The 15,941-nt window shown below is 42.2% G+C and overlaps 2 protein-coding genes across 2 annotated transcripts; one reads left to right on the plus strand and one right to left on the minus strand.

Annotated features, from left to right (window-relative positions):
* Positions 1-633: 633 nt before the first annotated feature.
* On the minus strand, positions 634-5,726 carry LOC123142738 (uncharacterized). The gene is made up of 4 exons (XM_044561508.1): positions 5,590-5,726; positions 5,270-5,545; positions 2,289-2,329; positions 634-1,061 (listed from the first exon to the last, which is right to left on the minus strand). The coding sequence occupies exons 1-4, from the start codon at positions 5,724-5,726 to the stop codon at positions 1,009-1,011; spliced, it is 507 nt and encodes a 168-aa protein (XP_044417443.1). The 3' UTR covers positions 634-1,008.
* LOC123146012 (uncharacterized) lies at positions 5,538-12,213 on the plus strand. The gene is made up of 5 exons (XM_044565576.1): positions 5,538-5,799; positions 6,188-6,587; positions 6,667-7,526; positions 7,620-7,763; positions 8,027-12,213. Exon 5 carries the CDS (start codon positions 10,105-10,107, stop codon positions 11,740-11,742), a length of 1,638 nt encoding a protein of 545 aa, XP_044421511.1. The 5' UTR covers positions 5,538-5,799; positions 6,188-6,587; positions 6,667-7,526; positions 7,620-7,763; positions 8,027-10,104; the 3' UTR covers positions 11,743-12,213.
* The last annotated feature ends 3,728 nt before the right edge of the window (positions 12,214-15,941 follow it).

Consider the following 15,941-nt stretch of genomic DNA (forward strand, 5'->3'; position numbering starts at 1 on the left):
GGGGCCTGATTCCCCCCGTGGGGGCACTTGTGTTCGGCAGGTCTAATTATGTTTGGGGCCTGATTCCCCTAGGGGTTCTTGTGTGCTATTCGTTTGAACTAATTTGCCTCCAAAAAAAATCGATTGAACTATTTTTTTTCTCTCTTGGAGTTGGAGCACTCTTGTGATGGAGTGTATATATACAGAATGGAGAAGAAGAAGAAGAAGAAAAATCCTTTGGCATACCAGAAGGCAAGGGAGTGTATATATACAGAATGACAGTGTTGCAAGTACAGGCGGTGGGGCTGAATACAGCAAGGTCTGAGCTCACGATTGACATGGTGTTTCTCAGCAGGATCCTTCACTATTCACTCTGCTGAGCTGCTGCTTGTGACTGCAGAATCATGCAGTGAAACGTACGCAAGGTGGACAACTGCAATAATCGCTGTTTGTCTTCCTCACTGCCCTGCTGCTACGGCCGAGACCCTCCCATTTACCTGCCTTGCTCAGGAGCTCAAGACAGACTGGGTCATTAACTTTGCACAGAAGAAAAGACTTCTTGTGAGATTATAGTGGGATGCAGAGCAGATGAAGACTACAATGGACCATAAATAGTTACAACCAGTGTTGGTTTCTCCAATGGTGAACAAAAGCTGGATAAAACTTCCATGAACTAAGCAAGTAAATAAATAGCATCACATTAGCAGATACAGTATCAGTTCTGTGATTCAACGCCTAGAGTTTGCAAAACAGTTCATTAAAAGGAGACCACATCACAGCCACTTCCAAATCTGTTCACCGGCCTCCGCCTATCGCAGTGCAGAGAGAAAGCAAAAAAGGAGTACAAAACTGAAGTTCCAAACATTCCAGCACCCTACAATATCTAAACAGAAACTACAGGTTTTAAGCTTCAGGGGAGAAGGTGTCCATAGCCCCAGATCACTCCATGCACTCAATCAAATGAGCGAGACATCTTGGCTTGCTGACAGAGACAAAGTGGATGCAACTAGAAAAAACTAGTTTGTACAACTAGCAGTTTTCTCTAGAGATGATGAGCTTGCAGCTGAACATGCAGATAGCACCTGAAAAAAAGGAGCATCGTCCATTTTCAGATGCACATGCAAGACGAAAGGCCAACAAAAATGATCTGGTTGGATACAAATAAATTTTATGCTCAAGAGAATTTCAACTGTACTGGTTAAGATTTGTGTACCAGAAACATGGGTCTTACTCCTAAAATTATTAGCGAGTCTTGATTACCAAAAAAAATGTCCTTACTGCCATTGGTTCTCTTCATCCAGCAAAGCTGGTATGCTACAGAAGTTTTTGAAAGAATCATCTAAACAAATCAAATGTATAACTATGATTAGAGTTCACACATACCACGGATTTAATTTAGGTACATGGGATGGGACATATACTTGAGAACTATTGCTCAAATATCTTTGGCCTCAGACTGAGTCATGACAGGTTTCTACTTTGATTTCTGTTACTGGCATAGGAAACACACAAGAATCAATATGGGAAGGCTCCCATATACTAGATATAACATCTATTCCACCTTAATCAGGAAGAGCATGGATATTCTAAACCTTTTCTTTCACTGCCCCTACAGAGTAAAATCAATGACTCACGATGTGAATAAAGAAGTACCTCTGGTCTACAGAGTAACATCTATTTTTTGCAGGAAGTAATAATATGCTATAACCATTAAAGAAACACAACAATATACTATCACAGCAGAAAGAACAAAAATTCTTTGGATTATGAACTTCTAGTGAGACAACAAATCTACATGTAGACCAGAAGGTAATGGAGTGTATCTATACAGGATTGACAGTGCTACAAGAACAGGGGGTGGTTAACCCAGAAAACAGGGGCACACGAGGTGGGGGTGAATACAGCAAATGTGTGAGCAGGATCCTTCACTATTCACTCTGCTGACTTGCAGCTTGTGATTGCAGAATCATGCGGTGAAACACATGCGAGGTCAAGAACTGGAATGTTAGCTGTTTGTCTTTGCGTGATGCCAGGCTGAGACTGCTCACAGCCCTGCTGTGCTGTGGCCGTCTGGCCAAGACCCTGGACGTCAAACCCACATCACCCCATGGTTGCAACCATCTTCCAACCCTGACTTTTCGTGCCTGACCCGAGCTTTCGGAGGCAAACATTTGATGACTAACACTGTCAGCAAGCTCCTCCCTGGCTTTCTCAGCACATTCTCTTGTAGTGTAGGTCAAAAAACAATGGAGGCCCGATCCGTCAAATACTACTCAGTTATTCAAGCATCAAGGCAACCAATCAGTCACCTGCCTTGCTCAGGAGCTTAAGAGAAACTGGGTGATTAACTCTGCAGACAAAAAAAAATGCTTCTTGTGAGATTATAGTCAAGTGCAGAGCAGATGAAGACCACCAAATGGACCAGAAATAGTTGCATCTAGTGTTGGTTTCTCCATTGGAAAAAAAAGCTTGCTAAAACTTAATCGAACAAAACACACAAATAAATATCATCAGATTAGCAGATACAATGTCAATTAAGTGATTTAACGCCTAGAGTTTGTAAACCAGTTAGACTAACAATGTGAAAGTATCTATTGTTTCTTTAACTAATGATTTGGCTCGCCCAGTCGTATCACTCGGAAAGGCTACAAAAATAAACCAAAGACCAAACCAGAAATCTTGAAAAAAAAAATACTCACACTTGAAGATCCACACAGGTTCGCATGTGGTATCAAATTCACCAAGTGTCGAACAGCGTGAGAAATATCAAAATCAAACAAATTCTCCAAAACATGTAAAATAAAAAGAGTTCTCCAAACAATAAGCGAGAAAATAAATGAATTGAACTCCTCAGATGTCCCTTCTGTTCCACAAAATGTGCAGCATCCATGGACGTGCTTTCAGGAATTGGAACGATATACAAGGCAAAATAAGTCATCACTGGAGTATGCCACAGCTTAAGGAAGCAGACACGTTGCACCATGTCAAACCAGAAATCTTAAAAGGAACCATTTGAAGTTATACACATGTTCTCCTATGACATCAAATTCAACCAACCATCGGCAGTGTGATAGTTTGGAAATCGAACAACTCAATGAACAGTGAAACAAAAAGAGTTGGCCAAACATTAAGAGAGAAAAGAAACAAATTGAACTCCTCAGATGTCCCTTCTGCTCCACAAAATGTGCAGCATCCCATGGATGTGCTTTCAGGAATTGGAACGATATACAACGCGAGATAAGTCATCACTGGAGTATCCCACACCTAAGGAAGCAGATTTGGTACATTGCTCCATTTCAAACCATAAATCAAGGAACCATTTGAAGTTATATACATGTTCACTTATAGCATCAAATTCAACAATTATGAAAACATGAAAATATTTCGGAAACCGAACAAACTCGATGAAGAACACGGAAATAAAAAGAGTTGTTCAAACATTTAGCAAGAGAAAAACAAACTAAACTCCTCAGATGTCCCTTCTGCTCCACAAAATGTGCAGCATCCCGTGGATGTGCTTTCAGGAATTGGAACGATATACAAGGCGAAACAAGTCATCACTGGAGTGTTTGACACCTTGACCAAGCAGAGTCGATATATTGCATCATTTGAAAGCAGAAATCTTGAAAAAAGAACCGTTTGAAGTTATACATGTTTACTTACGGTATGAAAGCCAGCAAAAACAAATAGCATCACATTAGCAGATACAATGTCAGTTCTGTGATTCAACACCTAGAGTTTGTAAACCAGTCAGACTAACAATCTCAAAATATATATTGTTTCTGTAACTCAAAATTTGGTTTGCCAAGTCGTATTGCTCGTGAATGTTTTGATGTTCCACACAAAGTTGCAACAACACCCAAAAGGAAACGGAAGGCCAAACCAGAAATCTCGACAAAAAATACTCATATGTGATGCTCCACACATGTTTGCATGTGGTGTCAGTTTCAACCAAGTGCCAAACAGCATGAAAAAATTAATGAAAACAAATTATCCAACAACACTAAAAATAGAAAGATTTGTCCAAACATTAAACAATAGAAGAAGCAAATTGAACTCCTCAGGTGTCCCTTCTGCTCCACATAATGTGCAGCATCCGGTGGATGTGCTTTCAGGAATTGGAACGATATATGAGGTGAAGTAAGTCATCACTGGAGTATCCCCACACATAAAGGAAGCAGATTTGATACATTGCACCATTTTATACCAGAAACTTAAAAGGAGTCATTTGAAGTTATACACATGGTCACTTATGGTATCAAATTCAACCAACGCTCAGCAGAATGAAAATAGTTTGGCAATCAAACAACTCAATGAAGAACACCGAAATAAAAAAAAGTTCTTTGAGCATTTAACTCCTCAGATGTCCCTTCTGCTCCACATAATGTGCAACATCTCGTGGATGCGCTTTCAGGAATTGGAACGATATATGAGGCGAAACAAGTCATCACAGGAGCATCCTACGCCTTAAGGAAGCAAATTTGTTACAACCTCCGTCCGTGGATACACTCATTCAGCGACAGTTAATTCCGGACGGAGGGAGTTACATTGCAACATTTGAAACCAGAAATCTAGAAAAAGAATCATTTCAAGTTGTAGACATCTTCACTTATGGTATAGGAGTATCATATAAGACCAACCGTCAGCAGCATGAAAATAGTATGACAACCGGACAACTCAACAAAGAACACTGAAATAAGAAGAGTTGTCAGACACATTGAGCGGGAACAAAAATGAATTAAACTCCTGAGATGTCCCTTCTGCTCCACATAATGTGCAGCATCCCATGGATGTGCTTTCAGGGATTGGAACGATATACCACGTGAAACAAGGCATCACTGGTGTATCCCACACAACAAGGAAGCAAATTCAAGACACTGCACTATTTCGACTCTAGCTAAGAACATTGACAAAAGTTGAAGAATCAATAATAAAAGGTCGGAAAAATCAAACAAAGATCTCAGAGAACGCCACTGAAGTAAGAAGAGCGCACCGACCATTGACCAACAAAACAAAACAAAGGAACTGGACTCCTCAGATGTCTCTCGAGCTCCACACGGCGTGCAGCATCCCATTCCCATGGGAACGGGATGCGGCGCACTTTCAGGAGTTGGAACAGACTTAGGACGAAATCGGTCATCACTGGAGTATATATATATCAGCTTAACTAGGAAGCAGATTCGGTGCAGCGCGCTATGCATCTCGCTGTTGCGACTAACATTGGGGATCTAGATGTTAGACGAGGGTTACTAGAGCTTATGCGAGTGAAGCGGGAGCTACGGTGCGGTACCTGCTTCCGTCCGGGGCGTAGAGGTTCTGCCGCCCGGGGCGCAGAAGCTGGGGGACGGCCCTGCGCGTCGCCGTCGCGCCGTGTCGCCGCCCCGCCCCGCCCGCCGCCGGCACGGACGGGAGCCGCGGCTTCCGAGACGGAGCGGCCCAGCAAAGCTGTCGGGTTAAGTAGGCCGGTCCCGGCGTGGCGGTCTGGCTGGGCCGGGCCTGCGAGACGTCGGACTCGGACAGGAATACGTAAACCGAGTAAATACGTAAACTCGGCTCATGCTCTCCTCTGGGTCAATACGTAAACGCCGACAGGAAGCGTAAACCCAGTGCCTCGCTGTTGTCCTCGATTCCGGAGCGCGCTGATCTTCTGTGAGCCAAACAGGATTCTGAAAATTCCCCGCATCTCCAAGTTTCTGATCCGATGATGCTGTCCCCTCCCCAGGCTCGATTCCGACGGACGGACTCATTGTGACCGTCGCGGACCGGTTTCTGCTCCAGATTGTTCGTGAGGAACCCTAGCTTCGCGCTCGGCTCGGCTGGGTAAGCATGGCAATCTCTCCTTCAAATCTCTTTCTGCAGCTTGTAGGAGTAAGCTATAGGAGTAAAATAATGCAGTAAGCTAGGGCTAGTTGTTCCATACTACGACACACACTCTGGAACAGCAGGGACAGAGGGTCCGAAACTGAAGTTTATTCAGCCTTACTTACATCTTTGCAGCAGCAACAGCGGCAACAGAGTCTTGTTGGTACACAAAGAAAACGGAAATAAATGGATACACCTTTTTTTTTACTGCAAAAAATGTGCACTGCCTGATTACACCTGCTTCTCATTCTTTCACTTCTCCTGACTGCCCACTTGTTTTATACTGTACTAGGTACCATAATAATGTTGGACTGAACATGAATGGCTTTCTCCTTGTTCATTGCAGCGTCGGAATGGGGAACATTCTGAATCTCGTGCTTGGAATGATTACTACACTGGAACGCCACGTCGGGAAGCGACACCGCCAAGGCAGAATAGCAGATGAAGCATTCGAACCGTGCCGCGTTATGGTTCTCAGGGCTATATCATACCAGGCTGGATGTAAGGCAGTCCATCAAAAGAGGATTGCAGACGGCCGATTCGAACTATTGAGCATTCTGATTTGCAGAGCAATGTCACTGCACATTCGTCTCGGATCGGTCTGTGACAAGGGGATGCAAAATGATCAACTTAGACTGTGCTGCAGTGTTCTGGCTTGTGGAGTTATATCTGACTACATCATCTGTCACGAGTTATTAAACTCTGAAAAGGGGATATCAAGTGATCCGTTCGAGAGCCTTCCAGAGGTATATGTTGAAAGCTTGAAATTTTCTATCCAGCCTTCTCATGATTGCCAATTAGTACTCTGATGTATCTTTGCTGCAGGACGTGCTATGCACGATTTATCAAAGTTGCCTCTGGATGAGGCTGTAAGGACCAGTGCGGTATCAAGGAAGTGGAGATTCTTGTGGACAGTTTGTCCAAACCTGAGTTTTGAAGGAATTACAATGTGCGGCAAGAACCGTGCTTCTGGGGAAAAGCTATATGTTCAGAAGTTCATCGATAATGTTAATGCTGTCTTGGCACAGTGCCGTGGCCGGGTTGTTGACGAGCTTGCGATCGAATTTGATTTTGACACCATGCTGGTTGACCATCTCAATAACTGGGCTCGCTTTGTGGTATCCTCATCACAGATAAAGTTCCTAACTTTTGATTTGGCACCAGAACGTTTTGGAGGCCTTTATGATCGGTACTTGTTTCCGTTCCAACTTTTGGACAGTGGAAGTATATCCCGTCTACAGAAAATCCATCTTAGCTTTGGGTATCTCCGGCCACCAACCGGGTTCAGTGGTTTCCCTAACCTACGGAAGCTTGATCTGAACTTAGTGAATGTCGGCGGAAAAGATCTTCAAGACATGTTGTCAAATTGCTCTAACCTGGAGTGGTTAAGTATTGTTAGATGTCATCTCTATGATGAACTAGAGGTTAATGGTCCGCTGCCTCGCCTGCTACACTTGCATTTTTCATTCTGCGAGATAACGAAGATTGCATTGCATGCTGTGAAACTCAGAAATTTTGTATACAAGGGGAAGCCGGTATGTATCGACCTTGGTAAATCTTAAAGACTCGAAAGTGCAGATATTAGTTTTTATGGAGTGACTCTTGAGGATGCTACCACCCAACTTGCTAATGTGTTTACACATGTTCAAAATCTGATTTTTGATACTTGCTACGAACCACCACAGGTTTGTTAGTTGACCATCTCTAATAACTTATGATTCATTGTTATATCTTCTAAACCATTTAGTCATACTGACATTTGATTGTCTGTCTTCCAGATGCCCTGCCTGATGCATAACCCATGCAAGTTTTCCCAGCTGAGGCATTTAAAAGTGATGCTGCTATTTGAAAACGATGTTGACACTCCGCATTTGGTCTCCTTTCTGACATCCTCTCCTTTCCTCGAAACACTAGAGATGGATGTAAGTATTCTTATGGTTTTCTCTCTGGTAATTTGTACACTTGTCCATGGTATTGCATCGATACTCTTCCAAGTCAGTACAAGATCAAGCATTTCTATTTCATCATAACTTGGATATAGCAAACCAGCTAGTTGAATTTGTGCCATCTCTCCCCCTGTATGCTCACATCTGTATGAGCTTAACTTCTCTAGTTTGTTACATTACATTCAGGACTCCTGCCACTTTCGAAAAGTGTACCTTAGTTTTCTTATTCCAATTTGCAGTTTATTGTTTCTCCTTCCCTATACACGGGACACGTGCCTATGAAGGGACTTATGGAGGGTCCATATAAATATCTGAAGAATGTGTGCATGACAGCATTCCGAGGATCCAAAGGCCAGCTTGAATTTCTTTTGCACATAGTGGGAAATGCCCCTGCTTTGGGAATTTTAAATATTGACCATTCGTATAAACAGGTGAAGCGTGTGTGGAAAGATCCCGCAAAGGAAGCGAAATTCGTGGATTCAGCACATCGAACCGCTAGAATATATCTCGAAGGAAAAATCTCTCCCAAGTGCTCTGTAAGATTGCTTTAAGCAGGGTTTAAGTGGGATATACAGCGATTGATCTTGCAAATGTAGTGTTATGGTAGTGTACATAATCTATGATAGTTGCTTCTACTAATTGTTATGGCCGGTGATTGTTTAGGCCCCCTCCCACTGAAAATGCACCGCCTTTTAGATTTAAGTTAGGACAATTCTATTGTCAACAAGTACACTATTAGTATGTGACTTATGTGATACAAAACCACAGCCACAAATAAGTTCTTTCAAATATGATCTAATTAATGACACCATTTTTATATCACATAAAAGCTATACTAATAGAGTAATTGTTGGTCAGAAACCCAATATGCGACGTATTTCAAAACTCATGGAATGTATGAAAGTAACATATAACATCATCTTCTATTATAGAAAACATCCATTGTTCTTGTTCAGGTGTCTGTTAATTATAGCTGGTGTGGTCCTCATGCACCATCCATTTCATTGTTTCCGGCTCACCCACTCAAATCATAGAGTGTGATTAAACAACTAGCGTGAAAGCAGTTGCGCATTAGCGCATCCGTTTTCTTGCTCTATCTTCCACTGATGTGGCTCATTATACTGTCAGTTATATACCGCAAAGAGAACATATATAAGTAATGGTACGAAATAATTGTCTGGTAAGCAAAATCTGCCATTTTAGGTGACATCAGCCCCGGAGCAGGAAGAGTGGCACAGATGATCATGAAACAATCGAGAAAAAACTTTTGGTGAGAATGAGATAGCATGATCTTATCGTACAAAAAAGAGGCAGCATGGTACTACCATCTAGGATTTCCTAAAACTAAGCCGTTTAACGTGGAACATGCACTCTGGTGAACAATAGTTAAGAAAAACAATAAAATTTCAGATCCTGAACTTTCTTGACAAACGTTGCTGAGTATTTCACCTGTGTGCAATGTTTCGTGAAGAAAAAACTTTTGTACTGCTCTCGGGAAATAATCTGTTTTTCTTTTCTAGACTATCACGGATGTCATTCCATATAAAAAATGTACTGAAGTTCCATTTTTTGTTTTCCAAATTAATCGCTTAAATTTGGGACTTATATTTTGATGTGGAACAACAAGCATAGATATATAACAAGTTATCCGAAACTTGGGGTCACCGAATTCTAACCGCAAAGGATTTCGGCTACAAACAACGCTTTGATTAAATACAACTAATTTTGAAGCTGCATGTAGTCCGCGTTGAAATCTCTAGAAAGACTTATATTTAGGAACGGAGGGAGTAACATGGTTTGTGCATGCCTGAGGCTGTTACATGATTTGTTTCTTTCCTTCTATACAATTATGATTTGTTTCTTTCCTTCTATACAATTACATGATTTGTTTCTTTCCTTCTATACACAAATTCTTTCCATCTAAATTCATGACAGAAAATGGCAAGTAATGATGTGCGAAGATATAAATAGCCTTGAGTAGGTCAGTCTTACCTCTTACCCTCAACAGGTAATAGATCACCCTAGTCATTAGCCCATTTCATCTATAGCGTTTCTACTCCTCCAATCCCCTCTCTGGTCCCCATTCTTTCATTCCTTTAGATGGGTAGGAATTAACCATAGATCGGATCGGCCGGCGCCGTCTTTGCGGCCGGTTTGGACTTTGGACCCATCGCGAAGAAGCAGATGGAGGCCAAGAGTGGGTGTCTCGACAACATCGTGAAGGAGGCCAGGCGCAGGCGCAGGGAGAAGGCCAGGCGAAGGGAAGAAGAGGCAGACAGGAAGCATTTTACTTATCGCATCGAACAGATGGAGGAGGATGAGGAGTACGACCGCACAGTTACAAAGCAGATGCCGCGGCCAAGTATCGTCAAGTACCATGATTTCTTGGGGAAATTATATATGGGGATGGGATAGACTGATACCAAAAGCGCTTTACATCTCTTGGCCTGACTATAGCGCCTACCTTGAAGAGTATCACCGCCGCAACATTGCCGTGGTCAGAGACATGGCTGATCTCGCTGAGGCTTGTCTCGTCAAGGAGGAGCAGCTCGTGTCCGAGTGGAAGAAGAACCGGATGACATCTGGAGAGGAGATGGTCTTGCCGATGAGGAAATCGATCGTTCTGAGCTGCCTGATCCACCAGCGTGCACGTTCAGTCATCGTCTGCGCATATCTCGGTGCAGTGTTGGATGGTGCTTCAAGGTTCAGAAAATCCACTCTCCGGGATGATGTTTCCGGTGCCGCCTTGTTGTGTATTGCCAAGGAGGATGACCTGACTTGTGAGTTGCTGAGGCGTGGCGCTGATCCTACTGATGATTACTTGGTCGACCAGGGCATAGAGATACGCATGTGTGCCTTGTGCCTTATGAACCGCGGTACCTCGGACAATTTTGTTGCTGCCACCGCTGCCATGCTGGGTATGGCAAGGGAGGCCGAAATGATGTGCGCGTGGATGAGCAAAAATAACAAGCCTGTTGATTTCTATGATGATCTCATACCTGATGAGATAATGGACAGCCGCAGGATCCGGTACTATACCTTGAATCTTATGATTGAGATACTAGAAGAATCTTCTGTTGCAGCTGCTGTTGGGCACAAGATTGATAAGGAAGAACCTGCCAATAGAAATGGTCCTGGTAGTGATGGGGATGGCATTCCTGCTGATGGAGCAGCAAACAGCACAGGGGGTGGCATTAATTCAGATGCATTGAATTCTCAGTCTAAGAAAAATATTGAAGGTGGTGAAAAGAGTAAGAGGAAAGAAGAAAGTCTTTTGGAGAAGCTATGGGGGTGGGAAAGGCTGCTGCCACTGCACGGTTCCGTTAAGTGGTCCGACTATCGCAGCTATCTTGAAGAGTATCATGATGATTCACAAATTTCCACTTGTGCTGAGATGTGTGCTGCTGTTGTCAGATTTTGTGTCGAAATGGAGGAGGAGCTCCAGTCCAAGTGGAAGATTCGGGTGCGACTTAGCACGGCCGACACCTTGCCAGTCAGCACTATCATTCAGAGCAGCCTTATCAAGGAGTTTGCACTTTCGATCTGCGGCAGAGGGGGTGAATTGTGTGTTCCTTCTGCCATTGCTTTTGTGTGTATCACCAAGGAGGCTGACCTGATGTGTGAGCTGCTGAAGCATGGCGCTAAGCCTTCTGATGACATCGTCCAGCAGAGCAGCGTGATCCGCGTGTGCGCCTTGGGCATTGTGAACCACCTCAGACGACACCAACCTGTTGCTCTCGTTGCTGCAATGGTGGGTATGGCAAATGGGGCCACAAAGATGTGTGATTGGATGAAGAGAGAGAACAAGCTTGTCACCTTCAGCTTGTCCGAGCCTAATGAGCTTGAGGACTGCCGCTTGATCCGGATCAAAGCCTTGGATGTGATGACCAGCATACTGCATGAGCATTCATTTCCTTCTTCCAAGATGCGGAATGATGCAGTGGCATATGAATAAGCCATACATTTTGAAGTTTCTTTCACCTGGAACACTATATAGTTCTTGTTTAAGTAAGTAAATTTTGTATGCTTCAGAAATCTGCCTTCGGCCTACTACTGCTTGGGTTATGCGTGTCAATCAAATTATACATCTACAGCAAAAAAGAAAATCAGTACCAAAGCATCTACAGCCAACCAGAACGCTCAAATTACGCATCTTACGTGTTGTATGCTCACATTTGTAGCAGTTAACTTCGGTTTTGTAGGACAACACCTTTGTTTTGATGTTCTGTTTCATTTTCTTTCTGTTATTTCTCTAGTTTCTTCCTTTGTTTAATGCAAGCTTGCGTTGCGGCTACTGCACATAATGTAAGTTCTGTAACCATGGCATTTCAAGAATTGTGTTGATGTATCTAAAGGTTGTTTTGTGGTAAGGTACTATCATGGTACAACATGCTAGATAATCTAGAGTTTGGTCTTTAATAACTTAATGCAATGATCAACGCTTTTCTTATAAAAATAATCTTAAACTTACAACTATAGAATAGACTGGTTGTACCAGAACTTGAATTCCCAATGTGGGATGCAATTTAATAACATAATAGTTAGGAAAGATGTAGGTGAAGCAAAATATGCATTAGCGGAACTCATGCTCAACTTTCAAAAATTGTATCTTAGGTTTCATATCCGAGCTTGCAGTTTATCCTTCCCTATACGCATGATGCAAGACAATCTTAGACTTTAGAACGCCCATGTAAATATCTGGAGAATGTGTTCATGACCACAATCCATAGATCCGGAGGCCAACTTGAATTTTCTTTACACATAGTGGAAAAAATGCCCGGCTGTTGCATCATCGACCCACTAGAAGACTCATCTCTTCCAAGTGCTCTAAGATAACTTTAACGGAGTATAAGCAAGATATATTTAACGGCGAGGCTCAGTTTGAAGTTGCTAAATGGTGTTGATGTGTTGTACTGACTTATTTTACAATATATTAAAGAAAATAGGCACAAAAAAGAAAGAAAGAAAAGGTGGTTAAGAAAATTGTAAGCTAGATTAAAAAAGTTGTAAGAAAAGCAATGTAGAATCCAACTTTATGCATGTCACACATGTATCTACTAAATTGTTATTTTGATAGATTAACTACAACAACAAAAATTATAACTGTTTGAAATAAATAGCAAAACATATAAAAGGAACCAATAATTATCATTTTTAAAACTTTTAGCACTAGAGTACCTTTAATGGTAGATGTTTCAATTTTATATATATATATATATATATATATATATATATATATATATATATATATATATATATATATATATATATATATTGGACTTATCAAGGTTGTGGTGTCATGAACTACAATAAGAGAGACCCATTTAAGATAATTTGATACATAAAATATGATTAAAAATAAGAATTACAATTTAGAGACAAAAATGAGTCATAGAAGATAAAAATGTCTGGTATAAAATAGAGATTTTTATTTCCGTGCCCCTGGTTGTTGTGCCATTGTCAGATGTGGACCCATGATCCATTTGTTAGAGCTTGGTTTAATTTACAAATTTATAATGTCGCGTGTGAGACTCGAACTCAAACCCTGCCACTCAATCTGCATCGTACAGAACATATGATCTATTATGCATGTGAGTGATGAGAGAGAGAGCTGCCCCCTATTGATCTGATGAATGCGAATGACAGGTCCACAAGTCAGTGACTCGGGAAACGGTGGAGTGCCGACAGTGTCCAATAAAGCGGCGGAATCTCGCCGGAGGATGATTTTGATGGCCTTAGATGAGGCGGCTATGACGTATGAGATCTCCGCTCTGAGCCACAGACCCACTCGTGCAAGTGGTACAACGGGAGACTTATGGAATCGACACTGGTGTAGAAGTTCCACTGCCATGCTCTCGAGTGTGTGCACATGCGTTGTGATAGAGCTCAAGAGCAAACTCGATTTGGCACTAGGAGTGTTCTACGTGTGCATGTGAGTCGAGCAGTGGAACATATGTGATCGGATCATCGCCGACGGCGTAACGTTGCGCGGCGACATATAGATTGCGCAGCTGTGGCAAACTGAAAGGATAAATTGCATAACATACTGATATCTTACATTCAGAGAGAGGATAGACTAGTACATTCAAAGATTTGCAATGAAACTTACATTTGATGAGAGATTCAGAGATAGATTGGATAGACCAGCTTACATTTGATCGATAACATAGTGCTCTAACAAACTCACATAGCACTACCAACCTTTTTTTGACGAAAAGCAGGGCACTGCTTTCATTGCGATTAGAAGGAGAAAAGTTTACAAATTAAGAGAATGGGGTGAGAGAAAAGATCATAGACTAAGTTACATCACTACCAAACTAACATAGTGATAACTTACAGGGATAACTGAAGATAGTTGGCACAGGCAGGGATAACCAAAGATAGGCTACTGCTCGTTATCGTTAGAAGAAATGACGATGGTGCCATCGTAGTATTTGTCATCCTCGGAGGAAAGGATGATCATGTTGTCCTGTTTCACCTTACGCCTCAGTGGCGGCAAAGGCCTGCTCGTTGCCCGCCCTCCACTCGTCAGTGGCGAGGGCCTCTACTTCAGCCGCTTGGTGCCTGATGGCCTCTACCTACGCGGTGGAGATAGAAGATGCGAGCACCGCCTGGTCGAGCTGCTGCTATGCATGTTGTTGTTTTATTTTACCATCAAGGGGGCTACCCTATATGGCTCTGGCCTTACCCTGGTGAATTGCACGTATATCATTGTGGAGCGGCGGGCGGTTATTCCCAGATTTGGGTGCTAGCCGATCTATCTCTAACGTAGCCCACACACTGTTGAGTTTGACTCGGAGCTACGTAGCCAGACTCTCGATTCGGGTTAAACTCAATCAGGACGCTTCCTGAACTTGGATGTAGCGTAGGGGAAGTTGTCGTAGTCGATCAGAATCCCACCGTTACATGGCATATAGTGTATTTAGATGGCCTTTCAAGGACGATCCAATATGTGGGTCCATTGGTGCACCCCTGCGGGGATAAATCTATTCAAATAGACTTGTTCGTTGTTATGGACGACTTGGAGCTGTTGATAACCTGATCATAGAACAACTTCAACCATAACTACTAAAACTTGTCCACCCTTAATTTTGTTAGTTAATAGATCTTAACAACTTTAACCTTAATAAATAAAAGTTAACGACCGTGTGAGTGACTTGGGGGTTCTTCTTCGTGGAAGATGCGAAGGGGAATGCAAAGTAGTGTTATGTTTGACGACATGATTAGATGGTTTCGATGTGGTCTATTTTCTTATGCGCTCTCTTTCCTTATTTTTGCTAGTCCCCAGTTTGTCCTTATAGAATGATTAGTGCTTGCTGCGACTTAACCCATATACTCCCTTCTTGAGAATGATGCACAAGTAGATAAATCTGATTTAAGTCTTGTGAGTACTGTTGTGTACCCACCTTACTTAATTTACTCTTTTTCCATGGAATTGCTACAAATCAGACAGTAGCATTTCAGGACCAGGTTTGTTGAAGAACGACGTTGGTTGGTTATCCCATAGACAGTGCTCTGGCCAGGGATATGGACGTCATTTACTTTTCTTTAAAGCCTTCTTAAGGCATTAGGTAAACTTTACCTGTCCAAGGTATACTTGCTTCCATTGTGTGAGTTGTATCTTGATCGAAAAACCATTGTTGTAATGATTCTTTAAATTTGACTCTCGGGAGTTATTGTATATGTATTTGTTGTTGTTGCGGATTATTTCATGATCTATGTTGTGATACCGACCGTTTCACCCACATGGAATGCACGTTTTAACCTGTACGTAGATCTGCATAGTATCGACCCCATGGCACTACAATATGCTTATGATGTGTGATGTACATATATGTTGTCTAATTGTCTTGGACTCTAGTACTACTCTATTTGTTTTCTCTAACTACACGAGTAATAGTTTCTTTCCTTATATATAGGAATGCCTCATGGGGCTTTATTGAAGTAGATAGTACGGTTACATAGCAGAAGGCATAATGAAACTCAGCGGGTCAGTATCCCAAACCGAGTAATAGTTTCTTGGTTGGTATAGATTTCAACTTTCTAATGTAAAGAAAATAAGGATATGTTCAGTTTTTCAAACAACTCATTTGCTTGAGTTGTGGTGGCATGGGGAGAAAGCGTTATCATCTCGTTAAGTGGGCTTGTGTGTGT

Source organism: Triticum aestivum, chromosome 6D (genome assembly GCF_018294505.1).
Source record: "Triticum aestivum cultivar Chinese Spring chromosome 6D, IWGSC CS RefSeq v2.1, whole genome shotgun sequence".
In the NCBI taxonomy this organism is placed as follows: domain Eukaryota; kingdom Viridiplantae; phylum Streptophyta; class Magnoliopsida; order Poales; family Poaceae; genus Triticum; species Triticum aestivum.